This window comes from Dermacentor albipictus, chromosome 5 (genome assembly GCF_038994185.2).
Source record: "Dermacentor albipictus isolate Rhodes 1998 colony chromosome 5, USDA_Dalb.pri_finalv2, whole genome shotgun sequence".
NCBI lineage: Eukaryota > Metazoa > Arthropoda > Arachnida > Ixodida > Ixodidae > Dermacentor > Dermacentor albipictus.
Genome location: NC_091825.1, coordinates 50,256,717 through 50,269,787, shown reverse-complemented (window position 1 = coordinate 50,269,787; position 13,071 = coordinate 50,256,717). Strand labels below are relative to the sequence as shown.

General features: G+C 47.0%; 1 protein-coding gene across 2 annotated transcripts in view; it reads left to right on the top strand.

The window, feature by feature from the left end:
• LOC135899218 (uncharacterized) overlaps nucleotides 1-5,146 on the top strand; it is a 40,640-nt gene extending 35,494 nt beyond the window's left edge. For both annotated transcript variants that reach the window (XM_070538376.1, XM_070538377.1), the window contains one exon: nucleotides 4,364-5,146. In XM_070538376.1, coding sequence (XP_070394477.1) covers nucleotides 4,364-4,693 — 330 coding nt within the window. In that variant the 3' untranslated portion in view covers nucleotides 4,694-5,146. The remainder of the gene's footprint in view (nucleotides 1-4,363) is intronic.
• Nucleotides 5,147-13,071: the final 7,925 nt, after the last annotated feature.

Here is a 13,071-nt window from a genome sequence, read left to right as displayed (position 1 = left end):
CTTCAGATTCGTAACATGGGAAGCGCCGAAACGGCTTAAGGACACAGACGCAAACGTGGTGAGAGCTTTTCACGTTTATTTAGGCTGAGGAAGCGACACATAGCGTGTCCAACAGACATTAAATGGTGCTTAATTGGAAGGTCAGATGTTCAACTGACGGAGAAAGAGTGCCTTGCCCAGCCGAATTTGGACCTCACACAGTGGCAACGCTCTACCTCTAAGTCACCTCCGCGATGATCAAGATGAACAAGATCAAATTCAAAACAACACAAAAATGAAGACACAAATAATGCATCAAGACGGTAGTTTGTTGTAGTCGTTAAGGAGAAAAGGGAACAATGCAGACACCATCGAAGATGATTTTGGTCTATGGGAATATAGCCCAAACGAACAAACGATCGAGCGAGAGAGGGACAGTCGCCCCCCTCCCCCCTTCCTCTTCTTGCCGCTCATCCCCGCTATCAGATTGCACGAGAGCACCGCACCCTTTTGCTTGTCTCCTTGCCTCTTTTTCTCGGAGCTACTCCGTAGCAGCTGTGGAAAGCCAATGTGTCCGCTTCTTGCTGTCCTCGGTGTGTCGGCGTCAACACCCTCACCTTTCGAAGGAGAGCTAGCATGCATCTGCAGTGTATTTTTTGTGTGTGAAAGTCTGCTACGGATTCTAGTCCGCCGCATTAGAGATGTTGGGGCCCCAAGTCGCGTTGCGTTGGTTGCTCTTGAGTTCGCAGGAGCATCAGAGTTTCAAAAATGGGCAAGAGCAGCGTTGGATTGCGCGCTGGGGACGTCGCAGCGGTGAAAATGGAAGGCGCAAGCGAAAAAACAAGGAGTCCTTTCTCAAGTGAAAGCTAAAGGAATGAAATTTTAATAAAGATAAAGGCTTGGAAATGTTTGTAATAAAAATAATGACTATGGTATTATTTGTTCGACTTATTTCTGGCATTTTTAAGTGAAAGGGGGTGGGGCTTAAAGGAGGCTGACCCCAAGCATAGCTGGTTGCCCCAAGCCTCTTGGCTATGAAAAATGCCGAAAATCACGCGGAACACAAGTTTGCTCTGCATGCAAAAAACTTGACTGAGCGACACGCTGCTTCTTTGTGTTTAGAATCTTTGGATTGGCGCGAACGCAATGACCCAAGGCTGCCTCGCGTCCTGCGCATGCTCAGTTGTGGCCCGCTATGCTCTTGGGCATCGAGGCGATTGAGGGCCCTCTTCTAAAACTCTCTCCATTATTTACGATGGGCTGGCCGCTGCAAGGTGACGAGAAGCGCGACGAACGAACCAGTGAGCGACAGTACCGGACTGCGTGTAGGCGGTGCTTTCGGCCATTCAGCGTTGCGTACGCAGCATCTCGAGCAGTCCTGGACAGTCCTGGACTACATATCAAAGAAGCCCAGTGGCGCACGCGCGAACGCAAGATGAACTGCACTCCAGCGGAGAGGGTGCGCGCTCGACGGAGATCCCCGTCGAGAGCACGATCAGGCCTCCGCCAATAGCAAGCGCAGCTGCGGGAGCGTGAATGCCTCCTCGCACTCCTGTCGGCCTCTCTTAGCTGGTGACGCGCTCGCACGTGGTGTACCTTCTAACTCCTAAGTAGAACTGCGGCCGACCTTGCGTCGAAGGATCGTGCGTTGGCGGGCTGCCAGATTGGATCGTCGCATAGAAGCTAACGTTTATTAGGAAGTTTGCTTCACTGGATGTTGCTTCCTTCCTTTGTGCCACCAGCTTTCCAGCGTCCCATGTTACTAGTAGGTTTGTTCGATTCAGAAAAAGGTGCACGGCACCACAAACGAAAAGATGCAAGGGGTACCAGTTATTATGTGCCGGGCTGCACCCACTCGCTGCAAGGTTCAAGGGTGCACTGCACCGAGGCGGCACCCTTGCCTTGCACCCAACACCGTTCAATCGAGCACGGGGGGTGCAGGGTGCACCGCTGCACCTCGTGGAATCGAAGGCTTAGGTGCAGCGCACCGTGAATAGGTGCAGAAGGTGCAGAGAAACTTAGCTGAATCGAATAGACCTAGTGTTCACCGCAAGTTCATCTCCGTTTTTCCTATCGTCCTTATTACGGAAGGCATCGGGCAGGCTACGACGTCCACATTTAACGATGTATGGACAATGCCCTATTAAAAAAAAAACATTCAAGAAAAACCTAACACAGCCTAAGCAAAAGGGATCGAAGGCAACAAGACGATACTGCCACATTCTAAAAGAACATGGTCGATGGCTTCTGGATCCGATGCTCACCATCCGATGCTCGAATAATTTTCATCTACATATTTTCTTCTCTGTATCTACGTTTTCGGACATTATGAACTCATTCCGAACAGCAGGGCAATGTCTTTTAAAATATCATTAGACATTTCCATTTGTATTTAACAATGTGCGGGAACTACATAATGCCTCCCATGTTAGCGCGCTTACAACGAGAAGAACACATGTGCAAAGCGCGCTTGTCAGTCTTAGATGGATTAGCGGTACCGGAGGTCTCAAAGCAACACGGGAGCATGCGACGCCAGGTCCTCATTAAATTGTTATTAAATTACTTATTATAATATATTTAGTGCGCGGATTTTCTTTACGTGCACCCAATGTTCCATGCAAGCGGAGCTCAATGTCGTTATTCGGGTCATCAAAAATATATGCATTTCCTTCCGCTCCATTAAAGGGGCCGTGCCACGGTCATCTAAGAGCGTTAAGTTTATTATTGTACCAACAAAAAGAATTTGGCACACAGCGCACATTTTAGCCCGAAATTTCAATTTAAAATCGCTGTCTCTTAATTCCTCCCACCGACAGCAACCGCCATTTTGTGAAGGCTGTGTGCTGTGAGGAACTGAGAGGTCATCTTTGTGTCGTCTGCTTCTGTACAGTTCAAGAGCACATCGGACGTCTTTCTCCGCAGGCGCTCTAGCGCTCAACGGCGTAGCAACGGCGTCACCGCTGACTTGTGCACTCAATTCCTTCACTTGCTTGATCAAGAGTAGTAGCAAATCACAGACATGTGCCAAAACGCACATGCAAAAACGAAACGATGCATGGCGGCCATGATGAATTTCCAGCTGCTGTAATCACTTTCGGTGTTTAAAGTACACAAAAAGCATGGCCTTAGAGACCGGCTTCTGTTACCCTAGAGGGCCGTTTTCTGGGGTGCCCATTCGTTTTGTCACCACTCAGTGTTGCCAGACTGCTTTACGGTTCAATTGCGACATTAAAAAATTTGAATACAAATTTTATTTTCCACCGAATGCACTCGAATTTTGCCGGGTTGTGGCACGCGTGCGGTTTAACATGTAATGCTTAATTTAAGTTCTAAAATTTGGTGGCATCACCCCTTTAAAAAGCAGAATGCCACTGTAGTCCGTTACAAATCAGGTCAAGGCTCTACTTTTTCACTAAGCCAGGAACACCGTTTTTGTTAACGAGCAAACCCATAGTCTCATAGTCTTCATTAGTGTGTATATATATATATATATATATATATATATATATAGTATTCTCGCACACAAGGCAGCACGGCCATCAATGTTTCATGTATCAATATCGCTGAAATGTGCGACATCAAGATATTCGGTTTTCTAGCCCTATAATATTCCGTTTTCTTTTATCTTTCCTAAATATATTGCAGCGTTTTAGGTTTCTCACATTGTGCGGCGATACATTTCTTTCGCTTCACTGGTACGTCTCTCCTCCTGCTTAGGCCGCTATCGTTATCATTTTCCGTGTCTTGAGAAGCTGCCTTACAATCGGCCATCATATTGATAGTGCTTCATTCAACTTCTTGCTGTTTCTCCTTGATAAGCGATTAGTGTATGGAAGTGGGGGAGGGATAACCTAAAGAAACAATGAACACTACAAGAGGTTCAGTCAGAGAATAAGAAATAACAAAGGGTTACGTGTGACTGATACTGTAGCAAAGATTAAGAGGAAAACGTAGAGCGGGGCAAGTCATGTAGTGCATAGAGCAGGTAACCAGTGTTTTATTCGCGTAACGGATTTACGGTGCCAAGAAGAGGCAAACGTCGCCGATAATGCCAAAGGATCAGGTTGCATGGTCAAATCACCAAATTTGGAGGTATCGGATTGAGTCGGCTGACAGCGGTAACTGAATTTGACTGGGAATGACCTTCGTTATTCCAGTACGCATAAAGAATACTGATGTTTATGATGTTGACAACGCTTTGACATATTTACCGCAGCGAAAGTGCTAATGACTGTGGCGTGCCCCCCCCCCCCCCCAAAAAAAAAGAAGAACGTCCCTGACGTCTTCGTCTAGTCCAAAGCGGCTGTTGGCGCTGTTGCGCTCCTACACCATCATGGCGCGTGCCGCAGGTGCTGTCTTTCAGCGTGCTCTTCGATGCGTACAGGGCCGCGGCAGGGGCGGACGACCGTCGTCTGGTGGGCTTCGAGGAGCTCACGCCAGCGCAGCTTTTCTTCGTGGCGTCCTGCTACGCTCGGTGTCCCGGAGCTGCCTCCTCCACGCACCCGTCGTCGGCCTTCCCGTTACTCGACGCGGCACCCGAACCCGACTGCGACGCCCTCTTCCAGCGCTCGGGTCACTTTGCGCGTGCCTTCGGGTGCGACCGCCAGGCTCTCGTCAACGCCGGCGACGAGTGCAAGCTGTAGCGTTGAAGCACCACGCCTGCGTACTTCTACAGCCGGTGTCGTCATACGTTCGCCGTGGTGCTTCTATATAACTGTTCCGCATATAAGGCCGACGACAGCTGTGACCAGACATTTGCGTTTCTAACAAAGCTTAATGTAGTGGGCATTGGGAAGCGAAAGGGGCGATATGTGATGCTTCCCATGCCGTACATACCTTCAGGTCGCACCACCAAAAATTAGTCCATAGGATGCGTCGCTCAGGATTGTACCTATCTGCACGTCCTCGAACAAAAGCCTGTATATAGCTTGTGTTTTCTTTTGCGCTCATGTTGAGGAAGTGTTGCATAACTGTTCGAGTTCACATTGGACTTTATATTCGGTTTGACTTGGCATCACAAATGCCTCGATTATTCGTTTTTCTCAACTTTGTAATTTACGCGCGCTACTGTATACAGCCTGGGCGCGTGCGGTACGTAATTGTAGTTGCGCACGCGTTCATGTGGTTTAATATTGCGTAGCCAAATGAAGGCTCAAATCTGCTCGAACGCACCCGTTCCTTTTTGGGTAATAATGCAGATGTGTTGTCCGTCCTTAAAACAAGGCCGTATTACTTATCAAAGGACCGAACATTCGTGAAAGTGATCGACGACAATGCATAGAACCCTGTACCTGCATGTATGTGTTGTGTGCCCGTGTAGCTATCACTCATCATCCTACTCGGTGGCTGCCGCCGGTCCTCCGAGTCCTACGGCTCCAGCGGATGAAGCGTTCCGAACGGCACTTTGCAAATATTATGGCTGCAACGGCTGCAGCGCCCTTTCCGAAATTAAAGCGCGGCACAAGAGCGGACACTTCGCCCCCTTCTTTTACCAAATCAGTCAATAATATATGTGACACCATAGCTTAAGCGTGATGAGCAGCAATAAACTTGCGCAGTCCGACAATTGGCGTGATATTTATTGATTGAAACGTTATTGTTCCGCCTTCGTCATCGCGGAATGCGCTTTCCTGAGCTCCCCATTGATAGCGATTGCACCATTCACAGACTGTGTTGCTAGTTGTTGCATAGAGCCTTCGACAGCGACCGACTATCCCTGAACAGGTGCCCCAGATGGTGCCGCTACAGCCTCCTCGGAGAATAGCACGCCTCAAGCAGCTATAATACAGTCAGTACTAGCCAACGTACTATAGCCTACATGAGCGTGAAGTACCCTACTACGAGGGACACATTTACTGATGACTCATATACACAACATAGCGCTTATTGTAGTATTTTCGTTCCTTCCACAGGCCAGGCATGTTCATGGCGGAGTAACGCCATCAACGTCAGCCGAGCTGTATGGTAAAACAGGTGATGATGTACACGCCACGGCAACTCCAACAACAATGAACAATTTTACCACAGCAATGCCTTTGCATGAAAAGAACAAGATTAAGAAATTATCTTGGTTCATGACATGACCATACCTTACGCCGCTTGAAATCTAACGCTAGACACCTGGTAACATCTCAGTGGCTTCCAGGACACTGCGGTATTGCAGGTAATGAAAAGGCGGATGAGGCTTGCTTGAAAGAGTCATGATCACATAGATTTTTTTAATCACACACAGTTTATTTAATACGATTAGCATTCCTTGCCCGCGTCAGCCGCTTTGAGCCTGTCTATCCGTCTGTCTGTCTATCCATCTAGCCACTTAGGCCGATTCAATAGACCAAAGTGTATACCACCTTGGACCACTAGATATGTGCTCCTGGTCTTGATGCCGTCATTGTCGTTCCATCGCCGTCATTACAGCTTCGTTATTGTACTGTCATCGTGCCGTCGTCGTCACGCTCTCTACACCGACCTAGTGGCCACCATTGTCTAATATCTTGAACCACAGGATATGTACTCATGGCCGTGATGTCGTAGCGGTCATTCCATCGTCGTCCCTCCAGCCTCCTCATTCGACTCGCATCGTGCCATCGTCGACACGCCATTGTCGTCATGCACTTGTCGTTATCCCATTGTCCCCATATCGTCGCCATGCCCGTCATCATTGTGTCTTCGTCATGCAGCCTTCGTCGTGCATTCGGTGGCATACCGTCATCGTGACGCGGTAGAGGTGGTTTCATCGTCTTCATTCTAACTTCGTGACCCGACTCTCGTCATGTAGCCGTCGTCACGCCATCGTCGTAGCATAGTTGTCATACCATTGTCGTGTCGTCGTTGTCGCGCAGCCTTTTTACAATCGTCATACCATTGGGCTCATACCACTTTCGTCGATCTATCTACGTTATCTTCGTCATTCTATCGCACTTTGCGCAATCGTTCTTCAATCCTGATTATGCCACCTTTGTTGTACCATCGTCTTCATTGCGTCGTCGTCACACAGCTGCTAACTATCGTCATCCCACTGGGCTCATACCGCTTTCCTCGATCCATCTACGTTATCTTCGTCATTCTATCGCACTTTCGCTGTCGTTCTTCAATCCTGATTAGGCCACCGTTATTGTGCCATCGCCTTCCTTACTTCGTCGTCACACAGCTGCTATCACGCATTTCTTGTGATACCATCGTCGTCATGCAGTCCTGGTAGTGCCATCGACGCCTCCACCTTTATCATGCAGCTCATCATACCATCGTTGTCACGCCATTGTCGTCGTACACTCGTCGTCCTTCTATTGTCCTCGTACCGTTGCCATGCCATCGCCATCAATTTGTCGTCGTCGTTATGCCATCGCGGTTGTTTCTTCGTCACTTCTACATCCGACTATCTTCATTAGGCATCATCACACATTCGTCGTCACACCTTGTGGTCATGCCGTCGTTGTCTTGCCACCTTCGTCGATCCATCGACGTCACTCCTTCTTCGTCAGTACGTCACAATTATGCCGCCGTTGCCACGCAATCGAACGTCATCGCGTCGTATAATGCATATATTTATTGTCATACCGCTATCGTCCGCTTGTCGTCAAACTGTCATCGTCATGCCATCTTCCTCATACACTCGTAGTCTTTCCACTGTTCTCATGCCTTCGTCACGCTGTCATCGTTGTACGATCGTCATCACTTAAAAAATAGTCATCTCATTTTCGTCATGTATGCCATCGTCGTCATACCGCCTTTGTCATTCCACCGACGTCACTCATTCTTCGCCATTCCATCGTAGTCTCTACGTCGGCATCATACAGTCGTCGTAACGCCGTCATGCTTATGGCGGACCTTGGCAAGTGAGTGCCGTATTAAAATCGCACAACATAGCAGTATTTCGCATATAGCCGAAACAACGAAAATATCAGATTGACCACTACAGATCTTAAATAAACGTGACTTCAGAAATACGGTATGTCGCTACATTGCTCTAATTCTAATCGCATTACCGTTGACAGCCATCGTGAGATGAGTTCTGGCGTAATCTTTCCTCTAAAATTAAGCCTTCAGCTTTAGCGAAGCGTTATGTGCTCGCAGAACGGAACACAAGCTTGCCTTTACCTTCGCATCAACTTTATGGACAACATTGACCTGGAACACCAATGAAGGCTACCACTATGTATGCCGTGGCATCTGGAGACACTATCACCGGCTTCGACTAAAAATGTAGATGTAGAGCTTGTATGTTATTGTACGTATGGCCACCCACTCTGGCGGATTGGCCATACGTTGCTTCCACTAATGGTGTTCTTCGTCGATCCATCGACGTCACTCCTTCTTCGTCAGTACGTCACAATTATGCCGCCGTTGCCACGCAATCGAACGTCATCGCGTCGTATAATGCATATATTTATTGTCATACCGCTATCGTCCGCTTGTCGTCAAACTGTCATCGTCATGCCAGTTCGCTGCGCTGGTGTTTGTAACCAAAACATTGCTGATCACTGTTCAACTTTTCTGTTTCTGCCACGGTCGGGTATCGATTGTATTTGCCCTACCCATACCAATGTATTTTCACGGGTGGACTACGCGCATGTCAGGCGTTTGCTCGAATCTATTCATTTCGAAAATCTGTGTCACAGTGACGTTCACACAGAATTTGCTAACTTCGTATCTGCTGTTTCCGATGCAATTACTAAGTCAACACTGAAGTTTTCTCGGCGCAACTACAAACATGCCATATGTCCTTGGATTACTGAGGAAATACTCACAGTATTGAAAAAGAAGGATTCATACTATAATAAGCTCAAAAACAACAGAACAAATGCTTATTACTTGAAACAGTTTAAGTATTACAGAAACAAATCCGTGGCGCTGATGAGAAAATCAAAGAAATTGTATTATACTAATTTGGTTAATCGTCAAGGAAATGACACAAAGCAAGTATGGAAGATTGTAGGAGAAGTTACGGGAACAGCTAAAAGAAAACAGATTGTTCCTGTCAACTTGTCAATAGAGACTGCAGACCAGTTTAATCAGTTCTTCACAACATACGGTCAGAACAGTGCGCAACCTACTCCCTTAGCTTCAGTGACATCCGACATACCTCGATGTATTAATAATGAATTCAGTTTCTCGAACATTACTAGCGATGAAGTTGCAAGTGTTGTGGCGAACATGCCCACGAATAAAGCGGCCGGGCCAGACGGCATAATGGCTAAGGTAATCAAGGACAACATTGATTTGTTTTGTGTTCCTTTGTGCAGAATATTCAATCATGCGATACACTCTAGCTTATACCCCGATACTTTAAAAGTTGCAAAAGTTGTTCCGATATTTAAAACTGGTGACCCTAACAACCCGTCTAGTTACAGGCCAATATCTGTACTGAGTGTCGTCAATACCATTTTTGAAAAATTAATTGCTTTCCAACTGAAAACCTTTCTTGATGTTAATCATATTATTTGTCCTCAGCAACACGGATTTGTTTCTAGCAGGTCCACGTCCACGGCTGTAGTTACTCTATCACAGCTTATCCTATCTGCTCTTCATAACCATAATGTTGCTGTAAGCGTATTTATAGACATCAAAAAAGCTTTCGACACAGTTTCACACTCCATTCTTTTAATGAAACTGGAAGCATATGGTGTGCGTAGCGGGGCCCTTGAATTCTTTAAAAGTTATCTTTCTTCACGACAGCAGCAAGTTGTCCTCAAACAGTTCAAGTCTGCATACCAAACTGTTACGTGTGGTGTACCCCAGGGGTCAGTTCTGGGACCGCTTTTATTTTCGCTCTTTATTAATGACCTCCCCAATGCAATACAGTGTTCTCAAATTTTGATGTATGCGGATGACACTGCACTTATCTTTACTGGCAACTCACTTGAATCAATAGAAAATCCTATTAACAATGAACTCCAACGTATCTCGACCTGGTTTCGTAATAATCATCTAACTTTAAACACTGAAAAAACTAAATATGTTATTTTTCGTTCAAAACAAAAGTGTATTGAATTAAGTGATTTTTCTATATGTGTTGACAACAATGTTATTGATAGTGTGTCTTCTTTTAAATATTTAGGGGTCATGTTCGACTGCCACTTGTCTTGGAAGGAACAGGTGCACAGTGTGTGTAAAAAGGTTGCGTACGGTTGTTTTACCTTGTCTAAGGCACGGCGGCACTTTCCACCTGCTATTCTTAGGTCACTGTATTTTTCATTATGTCACAGTCATCTCAGTTATTGCAGTGAATCATGGGGAATCACATACAAAACGTATTTAACACCATTGCTAAGACTACAAAAACGTGCCTTGAAAACCATGGGATTACCTTCTTCGAATAGTTCTAACAATAACATTTTTGACGCAATGCAAATCATGTCATTCACAACCTTACGCGATTACAAAATAGCTCTTATGGTTAATAATATTATAAATACCAACTACCCCTTACCTCTTGGTGCATTCAGTATTCCCGTCCGCAACACTAGACAAGCCAGCAATGGCAATTTTAACCTTCCTATTTGCCATAATGCGTACGGAGAAAGACGAATAGAATTTACAGGAGCGAAAATTTGGAACTCGTTGCCAATTGAAGTAAAGCAAGCTAGGAATTTCAAACTGACATGCAAGAAACATTTTTTGGGAATGGAAGCAAGGCTACAAAGTTAGTTTTTCTTCAATGTGTTTGTGATTGCTGTCCTATATGTTATTTTGTATTGGACCGCTTACTAGCCTCATTGGCTATCGGTCCAAATATCTGTGTATACATTTTGTTTGTGTTACTCAATAAAGACTTCTTGATTCTTGATTCTTGATTCTTGATTCTTATTCTCGATGGCCGGCCAGGCTACAAGTCCACGTTGCGACAACTGCGCTGCAGTGGAGTCTGTAAAGAACACGTTGCTCGAGTGCTCTGTTGGAAACCGTGCTCGCGCGGTGCATTGGAGAGGACGAAGTAAGATGGGCTCGCGATCGGCAAAATGCGAATGTTAGGCTTGGAACGTTGCTTTCGCCATGTTTGGACAGCTTAGCGCTCTGCGCCAATGAACCCTGCAGAAGCGTCTTTTCCCACTTTCTCAACTTATAGACGAGCAGCAATGATTTCAAATGAACGTGGAAAACCTCAAGCAAAGCCCTTTGGCTTTGAAGCGGATGCTCGGCTCCTGGCCTTGCCCACGAACACAGCTCAAAGCTCCGAATTTGTTTTACAGTGGAAGCATGCTGTGGTAGTCATGACTCCCAAACCAGGCTGCAGATCGAGAATCTCAGACCAATCTCTCTCACTTCTTGCCTGGGAAAACTATACGAGAGGATCGTCACGAAACGCATCCAGCAACACCTAGAAAACAAGAGGCTCTATCCAGACACCATGTTCGGCTTCAGGGCGAACCTCTCGACGCAGGACGTGCTTCTGCAACTTAAAGAAGAGGTCCTGGAGACAATGCCCAAGAATGGGGAAAACGTAGTCATGACACTTGATATAAAAGGTGCTTTTGACAACGTCAGCCACGCCGCTATAATGGAGCGGCTAAATAACACCAACTGCGGGAGAAGAACCCATGACTATGTCAAAGACTTCCTGACCAACAGAACGGCCACGGTGGGACTAGGGGAGTTGAGGAGTGATGTCTTCACCACCCCAAGCAAAGGCACACCCCAAAGCTCGGTCACCTCGCCCATACTTTTTAATGTGGCGATGATCGGCCTAGCAGAGTCAGCAGAATCCAGAGCATCCAGCACGCGATGTACGCAGACGACATCACGGTCTGGGTGAACCATGGATCCCTGGGAGAGAAACAGAAGCTACAACAAGTAGCAAGCTGCATAGAAAGATACTTGAAGGAAAGAGGACTAGCCTGCTCTACAGAGAAGTCTGAGCTACTGAGGGTAGGAAGGCACCCCACTGATACACCACTCGAAGTGGAACTGGAGGGGCAAAACACCCCGGAGAGGAACATGATAATGGCTACAAGCAAGCAGGAAATGCAGCCACACACTCAGCCTACTCAGCAAGTCGGCTGAACAGGTAGGCAGAATGATAACCAGAGTCTCCGACCGAAGGCATGGGATGAAAGACGACGACACGCTAAAACTCGTCAGAAGCCTCATAGTCAGCAGGGTAATCTACTCGCTGCCATACCACCCCATGATCAAGAGCGAAATGGAACAAGCAGCGACAATCCTGCGGAAGGCCTACAAGACGGCACTCCACCTACCAAGAAACACACCGAACGACAAGCTGCTACAGCTAGGGATTAGCAACATCTTCACCGAACTGGCAGAAACACAGCTTGGAGCACAGTTTCAACGACTCAGAGACACGGCTACGGGAAGAGCGCTCCTGACAAGGTTAGGTCGCGACCCAAAGAGGCATCTCGATCGATCCGCCGATATACCCGACGAGATCCGTAAGACCCTGCAGGTCAATCCCATTCCGAAAAACATCCATCCAAATCTCCACGCGGCCAGAAGGCAGGCGCGGGCAGATTATGTGGAAAGGCATTTAGCCAAACTAGAAAACACGGTTTTCACGGATGCAACATTGTATCCATGGAATAGACATACAAATTACATTAAGGCATCTTCGGTAGTGGTTGACAACGCAGGCAAGCTAATCACCTGCGCAACTACACATAGTGCCAGGATAGTGGAAGCGGAGGAGGTCGCTGTTGCGTTGGCGGCGGCTGAGGGCTATCGAAAAGACATATCATTGGTCATTTTAACGGATTCAAAAGAGACATGCAGGAACTACACAAAGGGTTGAATCTGCAGGGCTGCCTTCGCTATCCTCCGCAAGGCAGAACACCTCAGACACACCGCAACCCACAAACTAATCTGGATTCCGGCACACACGGGGATAGAAAGTAATGAAAAGGCAGACAGCTTGGCTCGCGAGATCACGTACCGAGTCGAGCGGCCACACGCCCTGGGACAGCGCTTCACCATGGAGATCGGCTATTCAGAGTTAGTGAACTACCACAGAGGCAAGAGAAGTAGATACTTCCCACCACACAAAGCCTTAACACAGCAAGAAGCAGCTAGTTGGCGGAGGCTGCAAACGTGAACCTTCTCTAACTTACATATACTAAGCAAGATGTATCCTACACAATTTTG